This window comes from Podarcis tiliguerta (genome assembly GCF_965153285.1).
Source record: "Podarcis tiliguerta genome assembly, chromosome: 1".
Lineage (NCBI taxonomy): Eukaryota > Metazoa > Chordata > Lepidosauria > Squamata > Lacertidae > Podarcis > Podarcis tiliguerta.
The window spans coordinates 97,595,034-97,611,429 of NC_139534.1; the positions used below are offsets into that span (position 1 = coordinate 97,595,034).

Consider the following 16,396-nt stretch of genomic DNA (forward strand, 5'->3'; position numbering starts at 1 on the left):
GCCTAGTCCTAGTCTTTATAACCCTGTACCTTCTTCCAGAAGACAGAAGCTGAAAGAGATCATTTCTGGGGTGCGCACTATCCAAATAGCTGGCTGGGACCCCTCTCTTCTAGAAGGAAGGACAAGGGAAGCATTCTACTCTGCATTTTCATAGGGGAACTCATCCACTCCCAGTATCTTTTACATGTAGTCAATTCCACTGGGAGTGAAGGTAAGAGGGCAATCTTTTTGCTTTTAATTGTTCGAACCAGAAGACAACAGATTGTAAGGAAGGTTTTCCAGAAGCCCTGAGCTTTTGAAAGGTGAAATATAAAATTTATTAAATAAGAGCAATGGATTTAAACCAGTGGATCAACTAGTAAGTTAAGACCCAGTCTGACACAGCAGGTTGAGGTGTGCACTCGCCAATAATTCCTGTCCTTTGAACTTGTGGACGGCAAATACACAACATGACATTTGGACCTAAATGTCAGCTCAGCTTTACACTCTAAATTATCAATACTGCTAGCCTACAATTACAGGACTATATTCTTGAGTTCTTTGTTGCCTGTTCTCTGCAGTATGCTTTTCAACAGCAGAGTAAGGACGAGAGAAAAGTGGATCCCACAAGCTAAAGGAGTGCAATAATCAACTGAACAAACTTCCAAAGCTCCTTCATAGCTATATAGCTATATAGTTATCTCTAAGGACTGTTAAAATTGGCTTTGACCTGGAAAAACAGCCTTCTTTTTCTATCTTCTTTTTAAAAAGTTATTATTGCATCTGTGTTATCCAATTATATCACAGCTAAATTTGAATTATTAGTATTGGCCAACTACGAGGCAGCATATGTGCTGTGACCCTACCTTTGCAAAGAAAATGTCTGAAACGGTAGGTAAGCCAAATTTTGAGCAAAGCTTAAAATTTAAAGTTGCAAATTAAAGCTAATTTGTGGATAGTTAACAAATCTACCTCATTTTTAAGCATACAGCCATTTCAATTACCCTTAGATTTCTATTTGGCTACTAAAGGAAGCAGGACATAGCTATTCAAAGATGTGAATTTAGAAGACCTCTGTGAGAGCTCCTCTCCAGAGAACTTCAAGTCTGGAGTAAAAGGTCCTCAAAAGACAGAGCAAGGTGACCCAATAGCAGAAGAGAGGACAAGATGATCTCATGCCAATGATCTACCTCCAGGGATGAGTAGGGTGGATTAGCGGGGACCATCTTTGCTGCGAGTCCAGGAATGCCAGTTCCCTGCTCTGAAACCCCTATTCTACTTGGACCTGACTGACTCCAACTACAAAAGTTGAAGCTCTTGAACAGACTATTGGGCTGAGGTATTGTTAGGGGTGTGTTGTTGTTGGGGGTGGGTGTTGTTGCTGTTATTTTTTATTTATTTATTTTAGAACTTATAATTTATGTAGAAATTGTTCAATATGTACTTCTTGGTGTTTTATTATTTTACTACTTTTGTTATGTCTGTCATTATGTAATTTTTTACATGTTGTAAGCTGCCTTGAACATGGTTTTAACTTTGGAAAGGCGGTATGCAAATAAAACGATTGAATGATTCTCATAATAGGAAACCTGATTTGACAGAAGGATGAACGGCAGAATGCACTGCTAACTTAGTAAAATCGCTAATGACATTGTGAGATGTCTAGAGTATGTCAGCAAACAGGCTGCCTTGCTACCCTATTGGACAATGTGGAATGAATGAGGCCAGTCACTCTTGGTACATATAGAAACCTTTTGGTACATGTTGTAAAATAGAGTTACAACTGGAACAAAGTACAGCTCCACATAAATCAAAATATACAAGTGGAGTTTATTTCCTCTAAAATTTGGAAAATCATATATGGCTTTGAAAAGAATTAGACAAATTTATTGGGAGAACAGTATAGCAGGACAAAGTTAAGGATAGCCTCCATCACACCCTGCTTATGAGCTTTCCAGAGACAACCAATGGACCACTAATGGTGGCAGAATGGAACTTTGATCTCATACAGCAAGTGAATCCCTAGGCCCAGGGAAGCTCAGTGGATATTTGGAAGCAAATTAAATCTGCATAAAACATGTGCCAAATAAATAAATCCCTGAATGCCAACACCAGAAACCCACATACATCCCCTCCAAACACAAGAATAGCAAAGTGAATTCATCTTCCTATAATTTCCTGTCAAACACTAGAAAGATCACTGAAATTACAAGGACAGTTCAACATTGCCAGTTACAGCATATAATTGCCGTAGACATCCATACCTTTGCCTTATGTAGTCAAACCTATGAATATCAAATGACAAAGCATACTGTTGATCTACTTGTTTGATTAAAATTCATGATACTGGATTATTTTTAGCAATCACAACATCTAATCAGTTAATCAAACTACAAAGAGAAACTGAAAGGACAGCTAGATGTCAAAATCATTTTTCTTACCTGACAAACAGATATAAGTTAAATATTCGCCCTGACCCCCCGTTGCCAAAAAAGGAATCTTTTTCTTCGTTCTCCTTTTTACTTGGACTGCTCCCAACATTCTTTCATCATGCGGAGCGAAAACCTCTTTGCTGATAGCGGATTTGGCACTCATTGTAGATCAGAGATGGAGGAGACGGGTTGCGTTCCTAGAATAAAATTCATATGGTACATTTTAATTTCACTTATACAGCATACTGATTCCCATTACCCTTCACTTATACAGTATACTGATTTCCATTACTCTTCAATAGGAAGTACATGCAAAAACATATGCAAGATAAAAAATACAAAAGTAGTTATATGGTCAAGGATTAAACCCGAACAGTATAACAAGATCCTTGCTACTATCATCACGGCAACTGCCATCAAGTTTATGCCCTCTCAGAATCCATTATCTGTCATGCTGAGAGGATGAGACAACAGAAACTCCTTCCATAGACTAAGTATTATTTTTTCGCCAAACTACCATACCCTCCCAGAGCAGAAAAAACTGCAACTTGCAGGAAGCAGGTGATTGCGGGGAGGGGGGAGCATAACATATAAGCTCCAAGCTTATTTATGCATATAAGGCTCCAGGTTCCTTCATCTATATCTCAGGTCTTCCTAAAACCTTTGAGTGATTCTGCTATTCAGGCTCACCAGCAATGTGGCAAATGCATGTACTATGGATCTCACTCCAAGCATAAGGATCAGTTATTGACACTTCACTTTTATGTAAACCAACTTAACTCAGATCTTTCCACTTAAAGAGTCCTGTTTGCAGTCAGAGTAAAGAGTCAGGTTGCACCTTAAAAAGATTAACTAATTTGTTCGTGAGTGGTTTTTTTAATTGCCTCAAGACTCTTTGTTTTTGCAGCAACCAACAAACTATTCTTTCCTAAATAACAGACAAATGAGTTACTTCAACATACAACAGGGTTGATTGGAAGCAATAAAAAATATATATAAATCATTGCTTCCTGGTTACTTCCCACTGCAAATCCCCCCCCACCCCAAACTTCACTGCTTGCCTACAAGGGCTTTGCTGTAACTCCTCCTGCCCTGCAGTATTATGTGATTACATCATACACTGGTAACAGACATAGCCCTTCCCATTTACAGTAGCAAGCTACATCTGCATGGACACTGGTTATTGTTCACTGACAAACGTTCTTCTGTGGAAGATAGAAAGCTGCACTTCCAGCAGCCTTCTAAAAGATCAGTATTATACTACTTTCAGCTATACTGATCTTTGAATGATTTGTCATCTTTTGGTGTATTTCCAGGCAGACGTGCCTTTCTTCATGTGATGCCAAATGCTCTGAATACAAGACAACTTTAGCACGTCAACATCCAACTATCCTAAGCTCTTTGAAGTATTGTATAGCCATTTAAGATTAAGCATCTGATTTAGCATGTCTGATATATTTAGCAAAACTAAAAACAAACGAACACCATGTTAATTTTACATGCTGTAAAAGACAGCAAACTGATATACAACTACCTGGGAGTGAGTCCCATTGAACTCAATGAATCTTACTTCTGGATACACATGCACAGGATTATACCCTGTAAAGGCTCAAAGGTTTCAACTACTGTACTCAAAAGGTTCATGTAGCGAAATACTTGACTTGGGATGCATGTGTGCAAGTTACAGCATACACTTAACGTCATTTAAATTTTACATTTGAAACCAGAGTCAAAAATTAGTTTGATAGGAATACAAAACTCTAAATCAAAATGAAACTACTGCAAAATTAATACAGGAAATTTGTTCTCAAAAATCTTACACATGTTATCAATTGTCTGGCTATGAGGTTTCATGCATCTTAAATATCCAAACCATGAAAACATTTCTCTTGCCTCACTCAAATTCTCAGATCTCTAACTGAAACAAGAGTTCTAATCTATGACCACCCTGAGCAGAAATCTGCCCTCAGTAGGAATATCCAAATTAGGCCACAGACGAATGCAGCCGTAAAAATATAGGTAAGGAGAACAGCACTCCTTCAATCTAAGCCTCCAGAATTGCATGTTACTGCTTCAAACACTTGTGCTTCTGCACCTACTTTCCATCTCTCATTTCTTTGAATTATAGTTAACGACATTTACATATTCCACTTGATTGCAGTAAAATCTCCAAGTGGTTTATGAAACAAAATCTGCTTCAATTTCCTGGTTAGAGAGTTGACGGCTTTCTCAGGCGTTACATGGAAATCCATGGATCCACCAACATTTACATCACATGAGTTATGCACATGTAGCTTCAAACGCCTACAATGTTCATGCTGCCACCTAGGATTCTGAGAATCTTTTCTGACAAAACAGTATATCACATAGTCTTCCTATATGACATATACAAGATCACACTCTAGACCAGTCTTCCCCAACATGGTCCCTCCAGATGCTGCTGGACTACAGTTCCCTTCATCCATGACCACTGGCCATGCTGGCTGGGGCTGATGGGCATTTTACTTTTCTGCAGTTAACCTCATCATTTGTACTTTTTTATTATCTGAAGCAGTGCTTTGAAAGTGACTTGAGTGTTCCATTGATTAATATGCACCCTTAAAATAATTGTTGACCAAGTATCAAATTATATACATGCAAAAGAGAAAACTAATTTTCCTTTTTAATAATGTTATTGTTTTTTGGGTCTTCAGTAACTCCTTTGCTTCTGTTCAGTCACTGCTTGGTCGACTTCAGACCTGCCTCAGGCTGTGAAGGTTTATTTGGCATCAGGTGTTGTTCCTTTGTTCCTGTATCAACACCCCTTTCCAAACAATTTAATGGATTACCTTCAAAGTCTTGGCAGTTAGACAAATTCACTCCCAATTATATAGTATGTATGTTTGTTTGTTTTCTCTGAAAGGGTTTCATTGTGTCCAGATAAAGATTGCAGAGGAGGGAGAAGTAAATATACCAGTCTTGATCTTATTCATGAAATGCTAGTACCTTTCATTTTGAAAAAAATCAGGATGAAAATGAAAACCTCATCTTACAGATGAGCATTAACTATCCTAGGCTGCATCAACAGAAGTATAGTGTCCAGATCATGGAAAGTAAGAGTGGGGCTTTTTTTCATCTGGAACTCGCCAGAATTCAGTTCTGACACCTCTCAGGGTGATGCCATTGCCATTTTAAGAGAACAAGGGAGGCATTCATGGTGGCTTGTGGAACCTCTTTTTCTAGAAAAATTGCACTGAGTAAGAATGCCACTCTATTCTGATTTGATCAGACCACAGCAGTTTGGGTGCCACAATTTAAAAAGATATTCACAAGCTGGAACGTGTGCAAAGGAGAGCAACCACGATGGTCACTGCTCTGGAAACCAAGCCTTATGAAGAATGGTTGAGGGAGTTGGGTATGTTTAAGCCTGGATATGAGAAGACTGAAAGGAGATATGATAGCCATCTTCAAATATCTCAAGCGTTATCACGTGGAAGAGGAAACAAGCTTGTTTTCTCTTGCTCTGGAGGGTAGGACTCAACCCAATGTCCTCAAGTTACAAGAAAGGAGATTCCACCTAAACGTCAGGAAGAACTGTTTCACAGTAAGAGTCATTCAGCAGTGGAACAGACTCCCACGAGAGGTGGTGGACTCTACAACTATTTTAAAAAGTCAAGAGGCTGTATATATAAGATTAGCCCCAAATTAAATGTCCCATACTGTTTGCTTAATATTTACATTCAAAAGTCTAAAACGTTAGAAAGTATGTTTTTTTTAAAAAAAAAAATCATAAATGCAAGATTTAACTGTTGCAAACAATGAAAACATTTAACTGTTTTGCAACACATTTCCTTTGCCCTTGAGGCTCAAGGAACAGTTTGTTTTCAAGTTGGTTAAGTAGTGAATGTTTCTAGGCAACATCTTGGGAAGCAAACTATCAGATACACTTTCCCCACTCTGCTCGAATAATCAAGCCACGTTTTAAGCTCATAGGTTAAAAAAAAAAAAAAAAAAAAAAAAGGCTTCCATGTAGGAGATCAGAAAATACTAGATCAGAAAGGATTGTAATAATTTATTGATCTGGTCTATCTATAATAGATAAACTTTGATGTCACCTGAATGTGAAGGTTTTGAACATTATTCTCCAGCATTTCAATGTGTTACAGCTATAAAGGAATGGTGTACTTTGATGAATTCCAACCCGGGATACCCAATCTAATTACTCAATTTTCTTTTTCTGAAATAGAGGAGTCATGGAGTGCCAATATTACGGCATTCAGAGATTTAAACATTCACTGAGTTAGAACAAAAATGATCTTACAAGAATACTGTCTTGAACAGGCTGTCCTGAATGTGTCCTGAGAACTTAAATAATGTTGTTAGAATTTAGGAGTCTAAGGGAATCAATGACTGAAATCTTTTTTTAAAAAATAGTTGTGGAATTTACATATTACAGATAGACAAAAAAAACCCCATTAATATGGCTGGCATAGTGCAGAACTATGATGTCAGTTATCCTTTCAGTACATTTTATACTATGAGATCACATGCTAATTGCCAGTCAAATACATGAGAAAGTTACCGTATTTTTCGCCCTATAGGACGCACCGTCCCATAAGGCGCACCTAGTTTTTTTGGGGGGAAATAAAGGAAAAAAATTATTTCCCCCCCCAGGCGCGGGGTTGGGGAAGCCCGAGCTTCCCCCGACCCCAGCCCCCAAACAGGCAGCTCTCTGCAAGCCGTGGGAGCCCATTTTTGGAGGGGAAAAAGTGCGTCTTATAGGGCGAAAAATACGGTACTCTGAAAAAAAGTCTAATGTTTCAGTCTCATATACATACTTAACTGGGAGTAAATTCTATTGAACCCAATGGGACTTGTTTCTAGCTAAATATGAATAGGACTGCACTGTAATGCATTTGGCATTATCAATATATATAATAAAGAATTGCAGGAAGTTGAAAGCAATATTTGATTAGATACATAATGCCCTGTCTTGCAAGAAAAAATACAGTGTGGAAGACTGTTATCATCCTTGCAGCATTATTCAAGAAATGCAGTTAAAGTCTGGACAAAACCACTTAAAGCTCTCAAACTGAAACATGAAATGCAAGAAACGTTATGTTGTCCATTGTGCGAGGTTAACCACTATAAGCTTGCGAAGAGTTTCATAAGCAGGCACATCAACAGTTTGCACACATGGACTTGCATCCAACTAAATTTTACTCTGAAGAAACTCACTGAAATTAATGGACACAACTAACTTAGGTCCATTCCTTTCAATGAGTCTACTCTTGAGTAAAACTTTTTTTGGAGCAGAAGCCATAGTTCTCAATGTTGTGAGTGAACATGTGCAATACAGGGGAACTGCATCTTGTGTGAGGTTTAGATTCCCAGGGTTACACGTATACATGAAAACTGCATACAGTGGTACCTCGGGTTAAGTACTTAATTCATTCTGGAGCTCCGTTCTTAACCTGAAACTGTTCTTAACCTGAGGTACCACTTTAGCTAATGGGGCCTCCCGCTGCTGCCGCAATGCAATTTCTGTTCTCATCCTGAAGCAAAGTTCTTAACCCAAGGTACTATTTTTGGGTTAGCTGTGTCTGTAAACTGAAGCGTCTGTAACCTGAAGCGTCTGTAACCCGAGGTACCACTGTATAGCCCAAATAACCCTTGGAGATTCCCATGCAGTTAGCCAGCCTGCTTGCCTTCTATAAGGCAGTAAGTGAGGAGCAAAGTCCCACGCAGTACGCCTGCACCTTTGGCCAGCAGTACAGTGGCTCTGAGAGTTGTGTGAATGTTCTCACAAGAGCACTCGTTTTGTGCTGGGTCTTGGCTGTTTTCCCCAGGCAAAGCCACTTTGGCGCACCCTGAGAGCAGGGTGCCTTTAGCTCTCAAGAGATCTCATGGGAAATCCCCACCACTCCCAGAGCCACGGAGCTGCTGGCCAAAGGTGCCATGCTCAAAGAGTATGCTAAGCAGGCCTTGCCCAGGACCTCTGATCCTTTCCCTCCCCAGACCGCCTTCAACCACGTATGGTTGAAATCACAGAGTTGGAAGGAATCCTGAGGATCTTCTAGTCTGACCCCCTGTAATACAGGAATATGCAGCTGTCCCTTAATGGGAATCAAAGCTGCAACCTTGGTGTTATCAGCACCACGTTCTAACCAACTGAGAGATCCCATTTCAAGTCAAATGCATGTTAAGATGCAGATTTGCTGTATATTAAATGTACTAAATCACCGCTTCATTATTTCTTTTGTATACACAGAGTAACAAGAACAGACCTAAAAAAAAAAGAACAAAATACACTACTACAATAAAATCAGCTTTAGCACAATAAGACACACTTTAAAAAACCAAAAAGAAATCCTACTTTTACAGGCGACTGGACTATATTACAGCCCATAAAATCACTTCCATGGCACGCACCATGCCAATTTTAGTTTAAGTATCAGAAGCCCCTCACGAACTTGGTCCTTGGCTGTAGGATGTAACACCTGCCCTCCAAATGGAGTGCAATTCATAGTACCAAATGTGGGATAGGGAGTGGAGAATTGACAGTGGAGAATTTGGCGTATTCTTCCCCACTTCAAACAGCAATGCCTGTCTCTCTTCCACAATCACAGCAGAGAATGGTCAACAAAAGGAATCCAGCTTTCAAGCTCCAGTAATCTCTATATTATGGCTCTCTGGATGAAGTGCTATTTCCTTATAGCTCATAATTTTTTATTCATACCTTGCAAGTAGCAAATGTTAGGGGTTTGTTGTTGTTGCTACCACTTCTGAAAAGGGTTGATACAATCAATCAAGTAACAAATACAGAATAGAAGCCAGTAAACAATACTATTGAGGGAATGCAATTTCTTAGGGTTTTTTTTTAAGAAGTCCCCCCCCCCCTTCTTTTTAATGCAGTTAAAACCTTGGTACACAAAAGGCATCCTATGAAAATTCAACACAGAAAAAGGACAGGTTAAAATCGCACAAGAAAAACAAAATTCTTAGGGATTCAACTGCAGACAGGTCTCAAATTGTTGTTGTTGTTGTTTAGTCATTCAGTCGTGTCCGACTCTTCGTGACCCCATGGACCAGAGCACGCCAGGCACTCCTGTCTTCCACTGCCTCCCGCAGTTTGGTCAGGTTCATGTTTGTAGCTTCGAGAACACTGTCTAACCATCTCGTCCTCTGTCGTCCCCTTCTCCTTGTGCCCTCCATCTTTCCCAACATCAGGGTCTTTTCCAGTGAGTCTTCTCTTCTCATGAGGTGGCCAAAGTATTGGAGCCTCATCTTCACGATCTGTCCTTCCAATGAGCACTCAGGGCTGATTTCCTTAAGAATGGATGCATTTGATCTTCTTGCAGTCCATGGGACTCTCAAGAGTTTCCTCCAGCACCATAATTCAAAAACGTCAATTCTTCGGCGATCAGCCTTCTTTATGGTCCAGCTCTCACTTACATACATCACTACTGGGAAAACCATAGCTTTTACTATACGGACCTTTGTTGGCAAGGTGATGTCTCTAGGTCTCAAATAGGTGCTACAAACTATCCATTTTAGTTGGCTTTCCTAGCCATTGGAATATGTCTGTCCATTCCCAACTACATATAGCACAGCTGGGGAACCCATGGCCCACAACCTCATTTTGTGTGGCCCCCCAGGACACCTGAAGCTGCTTGTTTCTTCTATCCAACCTGACTTCCTTCCTCATTTTACACAAGAAAATACCACAATAAAGTGGCAACCCTACTTGTCTGAGTTTCTCAATGCATCATTGTGAAGCTGAGGCATTGTTTCCCTTTTTTAAAAGAGTACTTCCTTGCAAATCCAAACCACTAACCAACCAAGGTTGGGAAAGAGGCATTTCTAAATACATCCCTGCCAGCGTACGAAAGTTACAAAAAACAAATAGTATATGGGATAGTGGTGGTTACAGGATAAGATGGTATGGATCTAATAGCCAGCACTGCTATGAGTCATCTGTTGCAGTAACATGGACTCCTCAGTTTCCAGTAGGTGATGCCTTGTATTCAGTATGTAATACCACATTTCCGATTGCATTCCTTAAGGATTGTTTAAGAAGGAACAGGATCCCTCTGCCCTAATCATTCAATTCTTTGGCCAAAGTATGTTAATGCATTTTTCTATTCTATTAGAGAGAAATGTGTATTTTTATTTCTATAATGACCAAGTCTGGAAAACTGGCAGAAATAATTATAAAAGACAGAATTAATAATAATAATTTTATTATTTATACCCTGCCCATCTGGCTCTATATACCACATTTTATTATTTATACCCCACCCTATATACCACATATAGAACAATTATTGCTGAAGCAGAACCAGCATAGCTTCCACAAGGGTTAAGTCTTGCCTACCTAACATTTTAATAATTATTTGAGTGTGACAGTAAGCATAAGATGTGATCCAGTCGCCACTGCATATACTTAACGACTTTTAAAACGTTTTTTGACCAGTTACAAAGACCCTGAGCAATTACTGCAGAGTAAACTCAAGAGATAATAGGACAGGTTTTCTTATGGAACAGTAACTGGATAAAGAAAAGGAGACGGGTAGGAATAAATGGCAAGTTCCATGCTAGTGATCCTTAGGCAAGGAATTGAAAATTATAATACTGTTAATGCAAAGCTATGGTGCAAAGATGCTTGGAATAATAGTGTGTACAGCTGTGATATCCTCGCCTCAAAAAGAGTGTTGTAGAGCTGGAAAAGGTTCAGGGAAGGCCAACCAAATGATCAAGGAACTGGAGAAGCTTCCTTAGGAGGCAAGGTTACAACATTAGAGGCTTTCTAATTTAGAGAAAAGATGTGTAAGAAATGTGTTAAACGATGCACGTTGTGGAGACATCAGATAGAGAGAAGCTGCCATCCACAGCACTAGAACTCATACACCTCCACAAGTGGGGAGAGCAGTGGCAAACTAGTATCCCGCTTGCAGGTTACTCAAAGGTATCTGGTTGGCCACTGTAAGAAAAGGATGCTGGACCAGATGGCTGGTCTTATTTAAGTGGGGATTCTCAACAAAACACTGCTATTATCCCCAGTCCCTATCAGGAGTACTTGTGTCCAGGTGTCTAGGTAACAGAGAACAGGAAATGCTTTGCATTTTCTGAGGATAAACAGAGGGCTCTCCCATTTTTTATCCTCTGAAACCATCTTCATACATACTGTGGGAAGGGACTTTTAAAAACTCATGTGCATGGCACACATTCCAAATCTCTATTTCCTATTTACTGTTAGGAGCTTAGCAGGTCAATTCCTCCTTATTTATCTCTTCACCCCTCTCAACATTTCATAGCTTTAGTAATCTAACAGAGCATACTTGGTTATCACGCTTTTTGGTGATGGTAGCTTTTTTCCTCTTTTAATTTACAAATGAATATACATCTGAACTTCTCACACATATTCATTCATAAGCCTGTGCTGTCCCATTTCTGCATTCATCTGTGATTTTAAATTATATATATTTATGCAAATTTTGTCACATACATTTTCTAAAGGCAGGCTACACTAGTAATGGTTTCTAAACCACTTTTTGGAGAACTGTATCACACAAAAAATCCAATTTTTAAAATGCTGATTGAATAAAATTCTCTATTTCTACTACTGTCTATCTGGGAAGCCCTCTTGAGAATATAGAAACCACCACCTTGTCTGTGGGTGGCTCTGCTTGCGGGCAAACCAATAGTCATGCGACCAGTAAGGCCAGTACACTGATACCTTGGTTTTCAAACTTAATCTGTTCCGCAAGTCCGTTCCAAAACCAAAGTGCGCTTTCCCATAGAAAGTAATGCAAAACGGATTAATCCGTTCCAGACTTAAAACAACCCATAAAACAGCAACCCATAAAACATGAATTTTTACTATCTAACAAGACCATAGAGCCATAAAATGAAAGCAATAATCAATGTACTGTACTATAAAATAAATAAAAGAGTATTGTAGATGATAAAAAATAAAATTAACTTATTTTCTAACCTGCACTGATGATAGTCATTGTGTGGATGGGGGGCTTTTATCCATTTCTGCAGTCACACAATCAATCAATCAATCAATCAATCAATAGCTGAACTGGGTTACACACAGCCACAAAAACAAATTAACCAAAAAAGCCTCAAAAACAAAAACACAAAGTAAATAGCAAAAACAAAAGCACCAAACTTAATCCCTTCCGGAAGTCGGTTTGACTTCAGAAATGTTCGGAAACCAAAGCGCAGCTTCTGATTGGAGCAAGTGCTCCAGAAACAATAGCTGACAACTGCATCGGACGTTTGGCTTCTGAAAAACGTTCGAAAATCGGAACACTTACTTCTGGGTTTTCGGCGTTTGAAAACCAAGGCGTTTGAGAACCAAGGTACCACTGTATTAGAAAGAATGATTCAGGGGAAACTAAATGGATATTTTAGAAGGCAAGTCATGAGACTTTGGAAATACATCTCTAAACCCGTTGAAAGGATGACTTAAAAGAATATATTATGAACACTCAAATATTGAAAGGTGTTGTGGACAGAGAAGTAATTGTTGATCATATCCAGCTATTTTACCCATTGAAAATAAGTATTACAGGAATGAAGGAGTTTCCATTACTGAGTCTACAAGAGAGGAGTACTTTTGTGGCATTACTACGCACACTTCTTCTGAAGTTTCAGAACTCTGGAATGTTACTTTGCTTCCCACCAGTCTCCTGAGCACAACACAGAGATACTGTAGAAAGCTAATGCCCGATTTTCCAGGAGTGGCAGGAAGCCAAATTCAGAGGAGACAAAATTATAGCATGGAGTTATGAGTGCTTCTCTTGACTGTCAAGGGAGTTTCCGCTGAGGGTAACCCACTGGACAGGAGAGAACTCCCTACAGGGCTGCAGTAGCCTCTTTGTTCCAAAGTAAAGGTAATAAACAGTCCTTCCATTCCTTTTGCTATGGAGATGGGAGAAAAGTCAGCATTTTTAAACAAAGGGATGGAAGTGTCTTTCCTCTACAACCATGCTAATAGATGGTTTTGTCTAGGTGAGCAGAAAGCACCACTGCCAATTTTCTATGCTATGAACAGAGAATGTTGTGCTGTGCACAGATGTGGGTCACTGGGATAAACTGTCAGCCAGCAGATCTAGTGTCATGTTTACTGCAGTCTTAAGTCATGGTGTTGCATCAATCATGGCACAAACACGTTTGCTGTGATGAGGAAAGCGAGGTGACCTCATGAAAACAGAATGTATCCAGCTATTTCACAAGTCACATGACAATGCAGGCGAACAACTCAGCAGGAAGTATGTAATGCTGTCATATGAATGAAGGCAAATGAGGGAGACTAATAGGTTACAATGACAGAATCAGCATGGATTCACAATCAGCATGGCTTCACATGTGCCTGTTACCTAACATACTTCAAGCATGAAACCATCAATTTAGTTAAGTTACAGAATATGAGTTGCATTCAACTAATCCTACTCAGAGCAGACCCACTAAAATTAATGAACCCAAGTCAGTCATGTCCAATAACTTCAATGGGTCTACTCTGAATAGGACTATTGCTGAACAGCACTCTTCCCCCCCCCCCCCCGCAACATTTGGTTATTAAGAATATTTACGATCTGTCCTTCACTCAAAGGTCCCAGGGCAGAGCCTACATATACACTAAAAAAAAATTAACCAAAAGCTAAAAACAAAATACGACAACATCAATATAGTTGATCACAGCATTTCAACAAAGTAAAACTACAAAGTGGCAGTTATGCACTACTTGATGCTGAAAGCTTGCAACATTTTTTAAAAATAAAAAGAGCTGAGTAGTCCATTCAAATACCTTTTCATCTTCCGAAAACAGTGAAAAGTAACACTTAGCAATGGCAACGGGTGTAAAAAAACCATTCATGATGATGCACCAAAGCTGATTAACATTAAGCTAAGATGGCAATAACTTTTTAATGTTGCCATTAGCAATTGATCTGTAACACAAGTATAAATTGTACCAAGCAACATAATTTTCTCCTTCGAAGCTGTTGCTCAAAACACTCAGAAAAGCTGCAGTAATAAATTAACAGGGTTCAGTAATGGTTTAGTTTTTTTGTCCAGCTTCTGTCTCAGTCACTTTCTCATACACAGCGTTTATAAGAAAAAGATTCATGAATCTCAGTTGAGAATAATTCCTTTTTCCAATAAGCCCCAGTTTGTGACTATCTAAAAATAGGTAAACCTTTTAGGACGATGGATCCTTTTCACAAACCTTTGCATGCATTAAAAGCCATGCCAAACATGGGAAGGCTTCCAACTAGTTTCTAGTTCTGCCGGTTTTTTGTGTGGAACTCTGTACGAAATAGCTGCCGTGAAGACGAAAAGATGAAATTAAAGTATCCCTGAGGCAAGAATCGACATTAACACCCACTGGATCCAAGTGAGCTTTTATTACCTTTCCACTTTGTAGCTCAATTACTTAAAAAGTGAAGGCAGTAAACAATTCCACATAGTTTATAGTTCTATGGTACATTCAAAGCAATAGAATTTGGGGGCATTTGCCCTTCCTGCTGACTCGTCTTCTATCTCTCCCATCACCCACCATACCAATTTCTCCCACCAAACGTACAAAAAAGCTTCCTCAAGTCTCTCGCCACCTCTTCCTACCTTACTTCCCCTGACTCTTGTTCAGAGACATCAAGCAAAGTTATAGTTCGGCATTATATCCGAACTTGCACTGTTTTGTGAGGCACTGTTTCAAGCTGCTCTGCAAAACACAGTTTGCGCCACATGTGACCTGAGGTTATGGCTGTATTTACAGCAAATGACAAATCAGAGTTAGAGCTACTGTTCTGCCTCAAGAGGCTGTTGCAAGCTTCATTCTAAAGGGACGGAAAAGAAAAGCAGACAAAAGTATCTCTAAACCAGATTTGCCTGCTATATGTCTATAAGCTCAAACTACGGAGGGGGTACTTACACCACAGCTATCAGAATCCAAGGTTTGGCATGATGTGTGAGACAGGGCATGCTTGCACACCCAAACATACTTGGAAATCTGTTTCTACATGGTAAAAGTAGCACAAGCAACTTCCTGCATTATGCAGGATCTGAATCTCTCCCCTGTTGGGAAATCAATGAGATTATTGTTAAGATTTCTGGAACTTAAACTGCTGATGGCTCCTACTGCTTATTTTTTTGCTCCTTCACATGCATGAACCAGTTCCAAGGTAAAGCATCTCAAAGACCAAGTTCTTGGCAATCCTAAAAAATGAGTGCAGGCTGTAAGAGAATATGGCGCTAGTACTTATAAAACTGAAATATTTTCCATCCTCAGCACAAAATTTTAAAATCATTTTATCCTACCTTCTCACTATGCTCAAAGCGGCTAATTAATCATTGTAACAGTCTTATGAATTGCCCTTGAGATAGACTGTCTTCAAGATAGAAAGAAAAGCTCCCAAGTTTCTAAATTTCTGTTAGTACCAAAACCATACAAAGACAGGAATGAGCGTAGGTCAGAGATTTTCAACCTTTTTGAGTCCACGGCTCCCTTGACGGACTATATTCTTTCTGCAGCAGCCCTGTGAGGTTCAGAGGCCCAGTTATGTCACCCCTTGCCTGCAGAGCTGGCAGCCTCTCACCCTTTATCAAACACCCTCCCTTGTGGAGGATTCACTCAGCCTCCTCTCCTCTCCCCTCTCCTTGAGAGTCCTCTGGGCAGCTGCAGCTGCCGCCCCCGGTCTTTGAGCTGCCTCCCTTGCCCCAAAGAGAGGTGCCTCCTCACACTGCCCTACAAGGGCCTGGGAAGCAACCCCTGACCAGACCTAGAGGCACCATTTGCCTGGGGAGGTTGTAGCTAGGGCTTTGGGAGGCAGAGATGCAATAGGGCATCCAAAGAAGAAGGGAAGAAAAGAGGGACAGAGGCCAGTGTTACCCACAGCACCCCTGAACATCATTCAAGACACCCCAGGGTGCCATGGCACACTGGCTGAAAACCATTGGCATAGGCGATTTCTTTCCTGAACAAACACTTAAGG

General features: G+C 39.9%; 1 protein-coding gene across 3 annotated transcripts in view; it reads right to left on the minus strand.

The window, feature by feature from the left end:
* The window catches only part of STXBP6 (syntaxin binding protein 6), a 97,427-nt gene that overhangs the window by 70,637 nt on the left and 10,394 nt on the right, over positions 1–16,396 (minus strand). For all 3 annotated transcript variants that reach the window (XM_083453482.1, XM_083453483.1, XM_083453484.1), the window contains exon 2: positions 2,421–2,608. In XM_083453482.1, coding sequence (XP_083309608.1) covers positions 2,421–2,574 — 154 coding nt within the window. In that variant the 5' untranslated portion in view covers positions 2,575–2,608. The remainder of the gene's footprint in view (positions 1–2,420; positions 2,609–16,396) is intronic.